This window comes from Monodelphis domestica, chromosome 4, assembly GCF_027887165.1.
Source record: "Monodelphis domestica isolate mMonDom1 chromosome 4, mMonDom1.pri, whole genome shotgun sequence".
In the NCBI taxonomy this organism is placed as follows: Eukaryota; Metazoa; Chordata; class Mammalia; order Didelphimorphia; family Didelphidae; genus Monodelphis; species Monodelphis domestica.
The window spans coordinates 246,712,928-246,729,632 of NC_077230.1; the positions used below are offsets into that span (position 1 = coordinate 246,712,928).

General features: G+C 35.7%; 2 protein-coding genes across 3 annotated transcripts in view; one reads left to right on the top strand and one right to left on the bottom strand.

The window, feature by feature from the left end:
* LOC100026819 (protein NPAT) overlaps window positions 1-1,887 on the top strand; it is a 47,554-nt gene extending 45,667 nt beyond the window's left edge. For both annotated transcript variants that reach the window (XM_001371383.5, XM_016433874.2), the window contains one exon: window positions 189-1,887. In XM_001371383.5, the coding sequence (XP_001371420.2) occupies window positions 189-266 (78 nt within the window). In that variant the 3' untranslated portion in view covers window positions 267-1,887. The remainder of the gene's footprint in view (window positions 1-188) is intronic.
* Window positions 1,888-3,558: 1,671 nt separating this feature from the next.
* The window catches only part of ACAT1 (acetyl-CoA acetyltransferase 1), a 42,285-nt gene continuing 29,138 nt past the window's right edge, over window positions 3,559-16,705 (bottom strand). Inside the window, exons 7-12 of the mRNA XM_007494880.3 lie at window positions 13,780-13,930; window positions 11,958-12,053; window positions 10,578-10,691; window positions 9,653-9,717; window positions 7,683-7,840; window positions 3,559-4,121 (exon numbers count right to left, since the gene is read on the bottom strand). Coding sequence (XP_007494942.1) covers window positions 4,001-4,121; window positions 7,683-7,840; window positions 9,653-9,717; window positions 10,578-10,691; window positions 11,958-12,053; window positions 13,780-13,930 — 705 coding nt within the window. The 3' untranslated portion in view covers window positions 3,559-4,000. The remainder of the gene's footprint in view (window positions 4,122-7,682; window positions 7,841-9,652; window positions 9,718-10,577; window positions 10,692-11,957; window positions 12,054-13,779; window positions 13,931-16,705) is intronic.

The window sequence follows — 16,705 nt, forward strand, 5'->3', positions numbered from 1 at the left end:
AAATTTAGTTATTACTATGTGTAATCTTTTGTAAACTTGTATTTATTTTCACATAACTATTGAAAATAATTTGCCAATTTTCTAACATTTGGAAAAAGCAAACAATACTTAGGAGGAAGACTGAAATTAATCAATTGTGATTATTTGAATCTGATGTTAACATAGGATTATTTTTCTTCTCTCAACAGAAAAAGAAGCTACCTAATTCGTTTCCTGCAGGAATGGATGTGGACAAGTTTTTGTTGTCTTTGCATTATGATGAATAAGACCTCTAAATTATTAAGAACGTTAGCATTTTAAGACTGGTGCCCATTTTACTATGAGTAAGAAAAAAACAGAATCTGAGAGCATGAACTGCACTTTCAGTGCACTGAAGTTACACTTTATATATAGCTGAATCATGCTGTTTCTAAAGCAGCTTGCTAGTTTGTAAATAGAATTGAGTTAGTATATTTTTATTTTGGAAAAAGCACTTGCAGAAATATAAAGCCATTAATCTGCAAAACTGTACAGCTACAACAATTACATATTGTAAATACTATGTGAATTGTATTGAAATTGAATTTCAATTAACTAAATTGTCTGACAGATTTTTTTAATTACTAGCCGATTCCCAATTCAACAGAATATTTGTCATTTAGAATAGTTTCATTTAATTCTTTGAAAAAAGTGATTGTTTATAGTCAATCTAAAAGCATTTCTAAGACTTGGCCATTAAACGAATTAAAGGTAAGGCCTTATAATAAGTTAAAGAGTTTGATAGGATTTTTTTTAAGTGTTTCTCTACCCTTCCTTTTTATCACGGTAAAGGTTGTATTCCTGATTATTTTTCTAGGTAATTAAAAAAAACCAGGGGGAAACAAGAGCTTTAAATATCCCTTATGGGTGTCATTCTGGTCTATTATAAGTTAAGAGGAAGAATTTTATAAGATATTTAATAAGTGTTTTGATCTGTTGTGTGTAGGGATTTTTACAAAACCTTAAATGGTTAGACTATTGAGCCATATAAAGTTTGCTTTTTTTGTAGTTGAAATTTCCCAAACATGTACATATCTCCCCCACCCCCCTTGCTCACAGAAATACTGGGGCTTTTTAAAAATTGCACTAATTCAAAAAAGTCTTCAATCTAGTGGCCAAATCTCATTTATTTAAATCTTATATCCAATATTGAGAACTTGTGTGTTGAGATTTATTTCCTAGCATTTATCTTAGAGAATCACATCCATTTAGATATTTTCTAAGATCTATAGATAAAAAATAACTATTGTACTACTATTTTTTTTCTTTTTCCTTAAGCTGTTTCAGTGGTAGATGTCTACGTACGTAGATATATCCACGGGTCATTTCAATGATGTTTTGTCTCCATGCCTTCCTAGTTCTAGAGAGAGAGCATTAGAGAGCTATCTTCCTCATTTGTAATATAACCTGTCAAGTTTAAGGGTCAATTTAAGCCTTTACCTGAGAACAAAATCTTAATTAAGCATTTAACCTACTGTGCCTGGATATGACTGATGTAAAGTGCATTCTCTAAAGTGCTTCCTATTGTGCTTCTACTTAAACATGTAGATTCCCCCCCCCCCTCCCCCTTACAGGGTTGTCCAATATTGACATTAATGCAGCTTTCTCAACTATGTTCTTTATTGAGCCATAAAAATCCATTCTCTATCTGCTAACTACTTTCAGAGTTTTTTCACTGGCACTAATTGCTTTGTCATATTCAACTTTACTTCAGACTTTTGTGTTGTAAAAAAATTTGTTTGATGTGGCAGTGGTAATCTGAAGATTCCTAAGGAACTAATAAATATTATGCAGTTATTGTTTATATAAGCTCTACTTGATACTGCATTACCGTTAGGTTTAAATAAATATTTTGGTTAACTTCAAAAATTTTGACTTATTTATTGACACCTGGTTTCTTGGGAACATGTGCTTTTATTTACAGCTTTTAGTGGTCTGTCTGGAATTAGCACACTTTATGTAGAGACAAAACTCATGGCCTAGATTTAAGCATATAGCAAATTGTCTGGCAAGGAGAATTTACAGAATGCCTGAAGAGTTGAGGGTACAGTGTGTCCCAAAAGTCTAAGGATTTAAGTTTTAGTAACTTAAAATTGCACTAATCTTTTCAGGACATGCTAGATTTCTATTCTAACTTCATAACCATCTTGAACCCCCTCTTGTGCCATTTCACGAAATACCTTTTTGCCTAGGTAGTGCTGTGTTTACTGTGTTTACTCTGCCTCCCAGCTTCTTTTACTGGCAAAGTCCTGAATGTTGTAGAATCCAGAAGGCTATTTACAAACCAGAACTATATTTGTAAGTAGTAAAAATTCTTAGTTTTTCTAAATGTCATCATCTCAGAAGAAGGCAAGGAAAGGAAATCAATTTTTTTTTTTTAGGAAATCAATTTTTAAACAAAGGATATTCAATAGTAAAAAAAAATTTAATGGGGGTAGTGCCAATATTCCACAAACTGGTGCTTGGGAAACACTGGCTTAGCTCATACTTAAGAGTATAAGGACTGTACAGCTGATATATATGACCTGTGAAGACAAAATGAGCCCCGTAAATCTTGTCAAGCCTACTGAGTTTTAAATGTACACAGCTATGTTCATATCTACATATAAAAACTTTATAGTGTTAGAGTCACCGGTATATTCTTCAAAATGTAAGACATTAGGATTCACCTAGACAATAGCAGCAGGTGCACAAGAGGCGAAAGGATATCCTAAATAAAGACTAGAATATCCTAAAGATAGACTGAGTAAAAAGATAGAATAAAGATAGAATATCCTAAGGCTGAGGTCTGACTGAAAAAAACTAGTTTGTTTTTTTTTAAGTCACACTCCTACTTGGTTAAAAACTAGAGATTCAACATCCCTTCTATCTTCCTTTTTAAAAATATTTTATTTTTTTCCAATTAAAATGTAAAAATAATTTTCACATTCATTTTCTGGGAAGACTAAGAATGGTCTTTAATATAGAGCTAGGCCTCAAATGGGCTTAAATTTGTAAACTGGATTCATTAGCAACTTTAAAATCAAACATTGCTGGCTCTGGTCCAATTTCTAATCAGATTAATTAGGAAAGGTATGTCAATAATGGCAGAATACCAGGTCTTGTTCCTTAGCCTGTCTTACGTGGCTGAGCATCAGTCCAAAGAAGCACCACCACCTCGAACTCTGAGATACCAAGATTTCCCACACCCTCAGGGACATCTAATGAAGTAGCTCACCTTCCCCAGAGACAGCCAAGGAAGGCAATCCAAGTTTCCAAACACCCCCTTCCTTCCCCAGATCTATAAAGTCCCATTCAGATGGGACTGCCTCACCAACTCTCTTGGCAGGGAGCTCCCCCTTGCTGCCTCATTCCCCCCACCCTTTCACTAATCCTTTTGACCATAAACCCCTTTTAATTGCCTCCAAATAAACCCTGCTGTATCACCCTACTCGGGTCTCATTTGTCTCTTGGGTCGAGCCCCCATCAGTCAGACTGACAATGAAGACTAATAATTATATTAATTGCTTGACCACAGATGTCACTTCTTCACATGGAACATAGTGAAAAATTCAAAGCTTTAATAAAAGTTCAATTCATAACTATTTTACCAAAAGAAAGTCAAGTTTTTTGGAAGTCACTCATATGCATGCTCCTGCCACTGTGGCACTGAAGAATTCTGAAAATCCATTTTGAAGTTCAGTGCTTTTCAGTTGAATAATCATGCCCAAGATCATCTTCCTGGAAACTGAAAAGCCTTTAGAAATGCCCTTTTGTGCTAAAAATGGCTTGGATGATCAATGTGATGACAAAATTTATGTGTACTATACAATTTTTAAAAAAGGCTTTGTGATTTATTTCAAATTTTTAAAAGTTAGAATATAAAAAAATAATCATAAAAGTTAAAGTGATTTGGAGAAGCTTTAGCATCCATACTTTTCACACTGTTAATTGGTCAGTGCTTCCAATCACATATACATATGAGGGTACTTGCTCCATTATTCTACAACTTCTGGATTAGCATTGCAGAAGCACCACCTCCTCCATTGCAAATCCCTGCAAGACCATACTCTCCTTGCTTCAAGGCATGGACCATATGAACAACAATTCTTGCTCCAGACATCCTAGAATTAAAAGGAAAAAGTTTTCATTCATGTGCAAAATTACATTTCAAAAGTACAAAGGTTTAATTATAATTCTGTATATTAATGCTCATAATTCATATACTTTTGAATTTTCTGAGGCACAAAAGCCATTTTGGGAAAGTGATAGCTAAGTGTGCACACATCTGGATAAAGTAACTCCAATATTTTTTGTTAACCAAAAAGGAGAGAGAACCTGAATCTAAGAATGTGTTGTATGCAAGAAAAGAATTTCAAAGTTCAGAGGAAACTAACTCCATTTTTCCAACTTGGCCTTTTTTAATGTTATAAAAAATATTTCATCAATAGACCAAAACCCATGCTATCATCAGACTGCCTATTATCAGAAATGCTTTGCCCTTAAAAATCCCCAATTGTACAAATCCTGAGACCATCTAACCCCTTCCCATATCTAAATAAGAATCCTTTCTATGGTATAGGATAGGTAATCTTTTGACCCTTCGTCCAAAGATTAAAGAATCAAAAATGAAAGGAAATTCCCTATCTTTCAAAGACTTTTCTTGTTAAAGCCTCACTCAGTCTCTTCAATTTCTGCATACTGCTCCTGTCTCCAGCTCTCTGTGGAGCCAAACAGAACAAGTCTAATTCCTTTTCCACATAATAGTCCTTCACATCCTCTTGAATTGTCTTCTCTAAGTCATTCTATTCAAGTTATTCTATTTAGGCAAATTTTCCTTGCATCGTGCCTAAAATTAATCATGATTCTGTTCTCTGGGGCCAAGGACTCTGACCAACTCAAAGTCCCCTTTCCGTGTGACATCCCTGAAGTCAGTTATCATATATATCCCTCTTCCCTCAACAGATGTAACCTCTATTAAATTTAATCATTTTGTGTTCAGCCCAACCTTCTTTCTTGACTTAGGAATTCCTCATTGCCTTCAGTCATTTTTGTGTTATACTACTCAGAAACCTCCTTCCTACCTTTCCAATCATTGTACCTTATAATCCAGCCCCACCCATGAACTTGCTATTCTAGACATCCCCACACCTATCACCTCTGCACCCCAACTATGTCTCCCACTTAAAATATATACTTCCTTACTTCTGCCTCCCTGGTTTCCTTCTAGACTCTTCAAATGCCACTTCAGTCAATCAGTGAGCATTTACTAAGTAACTATTACGTGCTAAGTGCTAGGGCTGCAAAGAGGCAAAAAGCAGGCCTTGCCCTCAAGGAGCTTAAAATCTTCATGATGCTCTACCATTAGAATATAAATTACTTGAAGGTAAAACTATTTCACTTCTATGCCTGACTCCTCAACACTGAGCACAATACCTGGTACATAATAGGTATGAGATGCTGGTTGATTGACTCTCATCCTCCCTTGGCTTCTGGGTCACTGTTTTCTTTTGCTTTCCTTCCTACCCCTCTCACCATACTTTACTCACATTTGCAGCTGCCTCACTCACAGACCCCCAGAAAGCTACTTCAGGTTCAAGGCATTTTGTGAGTCATAATCCATGCAAAGCATAGTTCATAAGCCTCCACCAATGTGTTTCTTCTAATGGACTAACTAGATATATTGATTAGTTCAAAGGGAAATTTACAAATCACAAAATTGTTGAGGTAGCTGTGAATTAGTACAACCATTAAGTATTTTAGAATTTTGCAAATAAGTACCTAAAAAACACCTATCTTGACCCAGAAACTGTACTAGACTTGAACCTCCAAGAGATATATGGATAAGAATAAAGACCCCATAGGTAACAAAATACCTATAGAAGCATTTTTTTTGTGCAATAGCAAATAATTAGGAAAATGTAGATGCTCATTAATTGGAGAAATGCTAAACAAATTATGGTACATGAATAGAATATTACTGTGCAGTAAGAAATTATGAATGTTTTGAATATAGAGAAAGGGAAAGAGCTGCATGAACTGATGCAGAATGAAAGTAAGCAGAGCCAAGAAACTAACCACAAGGTAAAAAAGAACCACCAAAATAATCAAGGAAAGTTGCAAAATTATAAAGAACAAGCATGGCCTGAAAAAAGACAGATATTACCACTGCACCTTTTGCAGAGGTGACAGGTCTACAAGCATACACTGCACACATATGCTGATTTTTAATTTTATTTCTCTATTAGAATGGCTTGCATGGGGGAAGATACTGAGGGACATTTTGATGATGTAAGGAGATAAAACCAATAAAAAGTTTGTTAAAACTAGAAAAACAAATAAAAAATAAGTTATGACTACTCTAGTTGATTAAAAGAGTTTACATTCTTGGGTGGAGAGTGGAAATACAAAACAGATGAGCAAATGAGGAGTAAACTGAGAAGAAAGTGTTAAAAGATACAGGAAATGCCTCATGTAGGAGAAGGTGGCTTTGGAGCTGGACTCTGAAGGGAGTTAACCCCAGGAACTAGCTTGTGTGACCCCAGCAATGCTTCCTAAGTTCTTTCTTCATATCATTTCTCTTCAAATGAATCACCAGAAGCATTTTGTTTAACTGTAAGTTCAGGAACTACTGCCGCATCCTAGATGCATGTTTGGGAAGAGAGAAGATGTCACCATGGTTGGTATGGGACTACCCCTGATGCCTCAGCAGGAAGTCACCAATTAGCATGACTCATCTCTTCTTTTCTCCTTCTGAAAAGCCTCTGGATACACATAATCACTTCTGAAGGTATAGCATATGCCTTAAAGACAACCTTCCACTTCTCTTAAAATCTTATCCTTATCTCTATCCTTTTCCCATTACAAGAAGCAGCTGCTTCTCAGATGTTCTAGATCCATCCCTTCTGGCAGGGGATTCTACTCTCATAGTACATAACTAATACTTAGCTCTAGTGTTCAGTGGTCCTACCTCCTTTGCTAGGATAAATTTATGACCAATTGGTTATATTGAGTGTGGGACAAAATTCTCCCAACCTTTAACTTTTTTTTTAAACCCTGTCTTTTCTCTTAAAATATATATAAAATAAAAATTCCAAGGCAGAAGAGTGTTGAAGGCTAGGCAATGGGGGTTAAATGACTTGCCTAGGGTCACATGGCTAGGAAGTGTATAAGATCAGATCTGAACCCTGGTCCTCTCAACTCAGGTTCTCTATCCACTAAAATTAGATCAGGATTCCTTTTTGACTCTTTAGCATCATGTTTTTATAGCTTGAAGCATTTCTTCTGTGTTTTTTTCTTTTCCAAACATTTAATCCTCCATAAAAACCAAGACAATGAAGAGATGCTCCTTGCCTTTTCACCTTTCCTTTTACAAGATCAATCTGTACTTTGCACATACATAACAATTATTTGGCAATGGCACAAAGGCAACCATTATTCATTTTATATAAGCACTCGCTGCAAAATTCCTCCATACTTTTCTGGAAGCACAGTCCTCAGTATTCAGTTATTACTATTGGTAGCAAATACTCTCAAGCTCACTAGCAGAGAAGGAACCACAAATATATAAATCCATCAGCAGTTTATCTGTTAGGTGGATATCATGAAACACTGGGATAATGAAACTAACCAAGATTATACAGAACAAATACTATAGAAAAATAAAGTGCAATGATTTTACCTACCCAATTGGGTGTCCCAAAGAAACAGCTCCTCCATTGATGTTTACTTTTTTGGGATCAACCTCCAACATTTTAATATTTGCTAATACAACTACACTAAAAGCTTCATTTACTTCCCACATTGAAATATCTTCTTTTTTCAATCCTGTATCTTTAAGTATCTGAAAATAAATTATGAATTCAAATTATTTGGCAAGCCATAAGATCTTAACTTATGCATTCATTTTGAACTTTGGATTTTTTAATAGTCATATTTTACTTTAATTTGTTTACTGAAACAGCTTTGGGAGGCAATATGTTATACTCCAGAGCAGAGAAGTGAAATGAACCTGAGATGAAGATTTTATACAGGATGACTGATTTTTCAGATTTGTAGATATAAAAGATCACAATTTATAAAGCAAATAATGATGTCTCCTATTGTGAAGATGGGATTAACTCTCCCTCACCCATTTTTAGATTTAATTACCAGACCTATATACACACTTATCCTTAAGTATGGGGAAGTCTGTGACCCACGTGTGCTAGAGTAGATGACAAATCAAAATTGAATAACTGTCCCCCTGGGCATTCCTAAACAAAGCTATAGCTGCAGTTGGTCCACATAAAGTGGAAGGAAGGCACAGGAAGTGACTAAAGGAAGAGTCTTTAGAAGTAGGTGAAACTTCCTGTGACCAGCTCTTTCACCTTTGAACTTGACTTTGAAGGAGCTCCAGCTTGGGACCTTGAACTGTTCCTTGGATTTCCCCTTAAAACTACCACATGGGTGAGTGAAAAGGCTGACTCCTTTTCCTGGCTTTTCTGGAGGTCCTAGCCTCTGGAGAGGCCCCTCATCTTGGAGGAGGCCTTGTGGCTAGAACCCCTGTTTAATTTACCTCTGGGCCCCCTTTGCTGGGGCCTCTGAAGCCCTGCCTGGTTTGGACTGGGCCAAAGTAATTATCTACTCTCTTACTTCCTTACTTTCATTGTTTCTCCTTTTGTAAATGAACTACCATAAAAAAGTCATCCTGACTTGAGTAATATAATTTCAGCGACCACATTTTTATATATTTAGTCCAATCTTTAATTTTTAACCTTTATACTATTTACACAGAATTTTACATTTTATGAAGAAATGACAGGCACACTGCCTTACTTAATCTACATATATGCAATTATCCCAATTTTATATTTTAAAAAACAAGGGACAAAGCAAAATAAAAGTCACAGCTTGTGACAAGCCTGTACTCAAATAAAATTCTTAAAATTCCTACTGTGTGACACTGGGCAAGTCACTTAATCTCCATTGCCTATCCCTTACTGCTCTTCTGCCTTAAAACCAATACACAGTATTGATTCTTTTTTTTTTTAATCCTTACCTTCTGTCTTGGAGTCAATACTGTGTATTGGCTCCAAGGCAGAAGAGTGGCAAGAGCTAGGCAATGAGAGTTAAGTGACTTGCCATGGGTCACACGTAACTGGGAAGTGTCTGAGCTCAGAATTGAACCTAGGACCTCCCATCTCTAGGCCTGGCTCTCAATCCACTAAGCCACCCAGCTTCCCCCCACAGTACTGATTCTAAAAAGAAAGGTAAGTGTTTAAAAAAAAAAAAGGTGTGATCTAAATTCAAGGCAAAATTCAGCTTCTTTTTTTAAAGTTTAAAATTTCTAGGGATTATAAAAGGTTATAAATTTATATATGAATAAAGTGAGGTGTGTAACATGTATAAGTATGTAATGTATGTATGTATGTTGGTATGTAATGTATATATTTCATACACATGTGAAATTATAAAATGGCCAAAACAAGGAAGCACTAGGCAAATGAAAGAACACACATTGTAATGGGTCACTGCTACATAATTTAGCAAGCAATAAAAAAGTATAAAAGTGAAAAAGTATTTTTAAAAAGAAATCATATCCTGTGGTAACAATATAACTGAAAGCATAAATACTATTCTAATTCTAGTAGCATTCATTATCCCACATTCTTACCTTTGGTACAGCATAAGCAGGTGCAATTGGAAAATCAATAGGTTCTACAGCAGCATCTGCAAATGCTGTAAAAGTCAGAGATCAAGTTTTTAAAATATTTCATCTTCTATCATTAACAATAATTTTTCCCACTGAATTGAGGCGAAAGCTATGGATTTCATTTTATATCCCAAAAAGTACTACCCATGGATCACAAGAATCAATGGGAAACTTGTTACAAAATATGTAAGTCAGTCTTTGAAATTGTGATTATTAAAAAAAATATATTATAACCTGCTCTACTCTAATATTTGGAAAATTAAATCAGCAGATGTGTCATCTAGATTAAAAAAACAAAAGATATCACAGATGAAGTTAAAAACATGATATAAGGGGCTAACAATGGAAAAAAATTGACTTTATAATAGCAGAAGACAAGACTATATCAAACCTTTAAAGTTTATTTAATATACTTAGTACAAAGGAACACAAAATATATACTATTAAGCTATTAAATACTATTAAATGACCAGTGTTAAAAGATATTATGGAAAAATTATGACTTTGAATATCCTAAGCTTAAAGTTGAAAAATCAAGAAGAGTACAAAATGTAACCTAAACCATCCACATCTTTAAACAAAAGAAAATAAAACTCCTAGAGACTGAAAGGGAAAATAAAGTCAGATATGGGCAGATCTGAATTTTATAGCTTTCCTGAGAAAGAGAACTGGAAAAGCAAGGCTAGTATGTAGCTGAGAAAAGTGCAAAATAATACATCTGTATTTCATCCTGATCTTTCCTCAAGGAATTCAATACAACATGTTAGCTCAAACCACAATGCATTACTAACAATCAAGCCAGTTTTATAGAGGTCATAAAGAGTTAAGTCATAGACTTCTTGCCACCACATACTATAGAAGATAACACACTCATAAAGTCTCTTACCTACAATTCTTGCCAGCGGTTTAACGTTGAGCCTCTTGGCTGCATCTGCTGTCATCAGAACCAGAGCAGCTGCTCCATCATTCAGTGTACTGGCATTGGCAGCCGTCACTGTGCCTGGAAGTGACAGTGAGCACAGAGTTAAAGAATACAGATCACTTCTTGCAATGACCGTGTCAATAATGCTAGAGGGTCTTAAGTTCCTCTTCTAAAGTCCTACTTGAATTCCTCACACTGAGGCATGGAAAGTAACTTGAGATTCTTAAAAGCTATACCAGAAATATAGGTACCTCCAATGTACTACTAAACTAGAGAAGTCTTGTTTATAGTCTAGGCAATAGAATATCCATCATAAGAAGATTAAGTTCAAAGATTCATGAGCAGAAAGATACCACAAGATGATTTTTCTAGTCATGGTGACTGTCTACTCATTAGAATTGAGAGGGGTGGTTGCAGAAAATCCTGGAAAAAACTCATGAACTAAAGTGGAGTGAAATAAACAGAACCACGGAAACATTTTTTGTATAATATCAACACTGTAAAGACAAAGAAATTTGAAAGGCAAGAACTCAGATCAATGAAATCGTCAAACATGATTCCAAAGAACTGATGATGAAGCCATGCTGACCCACCTCCTAAAAGAGTGGTGAAGGCTACAAGATGCAGAATAATACATATATTTTTGTATATGCCAATGTGGGATGATTTAGCTTTGCTTGACTACACATATTTGTTACCAGGATTTTTTCTCCTGTTTTCTGGTGGAGAGAGACAGAGATAATAAGTACTTATTGGTTTTTTAAGAAGAGCATCTAAGGGGGCAGCTGGGTAGCTCAGTGGATTGAGAGCCAGGTCTAGATACTGGGAGGTTCTAGATTCAAATCTGGCCTGATACACTGCCTAGCTATGTGACCCTAGGCAAGTCACTTAACCCCACTGCCTAACCCCTACTACTCTTCTGTCTTGAAACCAATACACAGTATTGATTCTAAGAAGGAAGGTAGGACTTTTTTAAAAAAGAGGATGATGTAATTGTGTCATTGGAAAATTTAACTCCTTTTGATATGGATTATGGATGCTGTGAAATTGTTATTAGAAGCTATTGTTATAATGTTGAAAGCTTGGGTATACTTTGATTTAAAAAGAAAAATAACAATTATTTACTGCATGGAAAAGTTATTTTTTAAAAAGGGACTTTGTAAAATACCCATATCTATAAACTTGCTAGGTTCCTTGGGGCCTTCTACCTGGTCCTATTGAGATTATGTGTGCCTATTTATACCATCATTTTTGAAAGATCACCATTATGTACAGTTACATTTGATTCAGAAATAAAGAGAAGATTTTTTTATGAAATAAAATGCTACATTTCTTAAAACTAACCATTTTCTTTTTGGAAAACTGTCCTCAGCTTTGGGACTTTACTAAAATCAACGCGTTTATACTCTTCATCTTCTTTTACCACTGTCTCTGGTTTACCTAAAAGAAAAAATTATTAGTACAAAAAAATATAACCATAAACATATACTAATGTACAATGTTTGAATCAGAAATTTATCCCATAAGCAACTTTATATATAATACTTTTCCTTTTAATTCTATATATCTTAAAATCAAATTTGTTACATATGATCTGTTATACTAAGATAATGTTCTACTAAAGGACTTAGTAATTTAAAGAAATATACCTTAATTATATTTGATTTCAACTTAGATTCTAAGTAAAAATGTACAGTGTGTCATATAAGATCTGGGCTTAAAGTAAGTAAGAATCTAATTGAATCTCTGAACTGTTGACTTTGTGATTGCTTATTGGGCATAGAGGAAAACCTGTCTTCAACTGGCATAAAATTAAAGGTAAGTGACATGGGCACTGTACCCCAGAAACCCAGGCCAACTATTATCAGGGAAACTCCCTTGTTTTGCCTCCTCCTGACTCTGAGCCTAAAAACACCCAATGACCCCACCTAGGGTCCTGAGATGACTATCTTCCTTTGATCGTCCTCTAGATGGACAGAAAGATGCACCTTCAAGCCACACCTTGATCCTATCAGACCTCTGTTTGTCCCCTAAAACTAAGGAATCTCTATGTCCCCAGGCAGACCCCAGTATGATCACCCCACCTCATGCCTGAGTGACTCTCTTGTAAAAAAATGTATAAAATCCCCAGAACTGATGTCGTCTGGGGGACAGGCTCTCCATCCACGCTGTCCCCATGGGGGAACAGCCTTTCCTTTCATGCTGTCCTCCCAGGGAACTGCTCCCCATCTTGCTGTCCCACCTTGCTATCCTCTTGGCCACTCTCAACATTACTTTCTAAATTAATAAATATCTTTTTGTTTTTAAGCTAAGTTTTGGAGTCATTGCATGCTTGCAAAAGGCATCCTTCCTGAACCTCAAAAGGTTATCCTTCCGTGCCCATAACAGTAAGCATATTTTTTAACTGAAAACATGAACAAAACATACCAATAAATCAATATTTTATCCCATTATAAAGAAAAGTTGTAACACATCAATCAAACAAGTCATTAAGATTTCTTCTGTGTAGGAATTCTCTTCACCAACACAATCACAATCACAAATTTTTTAAAGTCTTGGAGCTGGGGGCAAATAGGTGGCTTGGTGGATTAAGAGCCAGGCCTAGAGAAAAAAGGTCCTGGGCTCCAATTTGGCCTCAGGCACTTCCTAGCTATGGGATCTCAGGGAAGTCATTTCACTCCAATTGCCTAACCCCTCCTGCTCTTCTGCCTCGGAACCAATACATATTGTTAATTCTAAGATGGAAGGCAAGGGTTTAGAAAAAATCTTGGAGCAAAGGTGTTTAACCTGAAGTCTACTTGTGAACACATTTCAGGGGGTCAATGAAGATAGATGGGGGAAAAAATGACACCTTAAATGGTTTCTTTGGTGATCCTATGTATTTTATTTAATGCCTTTAAAAGCCTTTTTCTGGGAAGGGGTCCCTAGACTTCACCAAATTATCAAAAAGGAATTCATGACACGGAATGTGAAGTCCTGTCTTAGACCAATGAAAACCCATCTTTGTGAGTTGCTTGAGGTACAGAAAGATGAAGTTTCTTGTCCACAGTAATAAAACTATTAAGTGTTAGACGTAGAATTTGAACTTGGTACTTTTTAACTTCAAGTCTAGCACTTTATCATATTTCCTGTAAACTATGCATATTTGGAAACATTGTGTATTTACCTTTTTGTGTAATTGTAACAGGAGTAATTTCATCTGTAAATACTCCAGTTTCCCATGCTGCTTTACTTCTGGTATAAGAATTTATGGCATACGCATCTTGTTCTTCTCGTGAAATGTTAAGTTTCTTGGCCGTATTCTCAGCACAGTTACCCTAATGAAAATTAAAATATTACAGTTATATTTTAGAAGAAACCAAGATTTTAGTAAAAACTTTGAAGAATATCCAACAATAATTAATTCACACTCTTAGCTGCTAAAAAACATGCTTTCAGTTAGAATATGTATATTAGACCCTCATGTCTCATTTTAAAATATTTCAGCAAACCTAGACATTTTTTAAGATTTTATTTAATTAGAAGATTTAGGATAATTTTCCATGGTTACAAGACTCATGTTCCTTCCCTCCCCTCCCCTCAACCCCCTATCATATCTGACGCGTAATTCTACTGGGTTTCACATGGGCCATCAATCAAGACCCATTTCCTTATTATTAATATTTGCACTAGGGTGATCTTTTAGAGTCTACTTTCCCAGTCATAGCCCCACCAACCCATGTGATCAAGCAGTTGTTTTTCTTCTGTGTTTCTTTTCCCACAGTTTTTCCTTTGAATGTGGATAGTGTTCTTTCTCGTATGTCCCTCAGAATAGTTCAGGATCACTGCATTGCCACCAATGGAGAAGTCCATTACATTCAATTGAACCACAGTGTATCAGACTCTGTGTATAATGTTCTCCTGGTTCTGCTCCTTTCGCTCTGCAACACTTCCTGGAGGTTGTTCCAGTCTCCATGGAATTCCTCCACTTTATTATTCCTTTGAGCACAATACTATTCCATCACCAACAGAGACCACAATTTGTTTAGCCATTCCCCAATCAAAGGAGGCAATTTTTTGCCTCCACAAAGAGCAAGGCTATGAATATTCTTGTACAAGGCTTTTTCCTTATTATCTCTTTGGGGTACAAACCCAGCAGTGCTATGGCTGGATCAAAAGGCAGACAGTCTTTCAGTGCCCTTTGGGCATAGTTCCAAATTGCCTTCCAGAATTGTTAGATCAGTTCACAACTCTACCAGCAATGCATTAATGTCCCAACTTTGCCACATCCCCTCCAACATTCATTAATTTCCTTTGCTGTCATGTTAGCCAATCTGCTAGGTGTCAGGTGATACCTCAGAGTTGTTTTGATATGCATTTCTCTGATTATAAGAGATTTAGAACATTTTTTCATGTGCTTATTAATAGTTTTGATTTCTTTATCTGAAAATGCCTATTCATTTCACTTGCCCATTTATCACCTGGGTAATGGCTCGATTTTTTGTATAATTTATTTAGTTCCTTAAAATTTGAGTGACTAGACCTTTGTCAGAGGTTTTTGTTATAAAGATTGTTCACTTCCCCCCCAAAAAAAGATTGTTTCCCAATTTATTGCTTCCCTTCTAATTTTGATTGTATTGGTTTTGTTTGTACAAAAACTTCTAAACTTAATGTAATCAAAATTATTTCTTTTGCATTTTGCAATTTTTTTCTAAGTCTTACTTGGTTTTAAAATCTTTCCTTTCCCAAAGATCTGACAAGTATACTATTCTGTGTTCACATAATTTACTTATTGTTTCTTTCTTTAAGTTCAAGTCATTCACCCATTCTGAGTTTATCTTGGTGTATAAGGTGTGAGATGTTGATCCAAACCTAACCTCTCCCATACTGTCTTCCAATTTTCCCAGCAGTTTTTGTCCCAAAAGCTGAGATATTTGGGTTTATCATAGACTCTCTTGCTGAGGTCACTTACCCCAAGTCTATTGCACTGATCCTCCCTCCTGTCTCTTAGCCAGTACCATATAGTTTTGATGACCACTGTTTTATAGTACAGTTTAAGATCTGGTACTGCTAGGCTACCTTCCTTCGCATTTTTTTCATTATTATGTCTTGTCCTTTCATCCTATACAGTTTGTCACTGTTCCCTCTAAGTGTACTTCTTTTTGCTGCCTAGGTAATAACAGTTTTTAAGAGTTACCAATGACCTCTTTTCTTATAGAGATACATATCATTTTAACTTATTGAGTCTCTTTTAAAATTTTTTGGTTTTTTTTCCCCTCTTTTTTAATTACTTTTTGATGATTCTCTTGAGTTCTGTGCTTGGACATCAAATTTTCTGTTCAGGTCTGGTCTTTTCTTTACGAATTCTTGAAATTCTTCTATTTTGTTGAATGACCATACTTTCCCCTGTAACAATAGTCAGTTTTGCTGGGTAGTTGACTCTTGGTTGTAGACCTAGTTCCCTTGCTTTCCGGAATATTGTATTTCATGCCTTTCTTTTTTTCAGTGTGGATGCAGCCAGATCCTGCGTTATCCTCACTGTGGTTGCGTGGTATCTGAATGACTTCTTCTTGGCAGCTTGTAATATCTTTTCTTTGGTCTGATAGTTCTTGAATTTGGCTATAATATTCCTGGGTGTTGTCAGTTGGGGATTAAGTACAGGAGGTGATCTGTGGATTCTTTCAATCTCTACTTTTCCCTCTTGTTCTAGGATATCAGGGCAGTTTTCTTTAATAATTTCCTGTAATATAATGTCCAGGCTTTTTCTTTTATCATGGTCTTCTGGTAGACCAATGATTCTTAAATTGTCTCTCCTTGAACAATTTTCTAAATCCTCTGTTTTGTGAATGAGATGCTTCATATTTTCCTCAATTTTTTCATTCTTTTGGTTTTGTTTTATAGTGTCATGCTGCCTTGTGAGGTCACTTGATTCTAATTGTTATATTCTGGTTCTTAAAGACTGGATTTCATCCTTGGCTTTTTGGTCATCCTTTTCCTTTTGGTCTGATTTTCTTTGGAGGTCATCTTTCATCCTCTTTACCTCGTCTTTCATCTCCTTTTTCTCATCTTTCATCTTCTCCACCTCATCTTTCATCTGCTTTGCCTCATCTTTC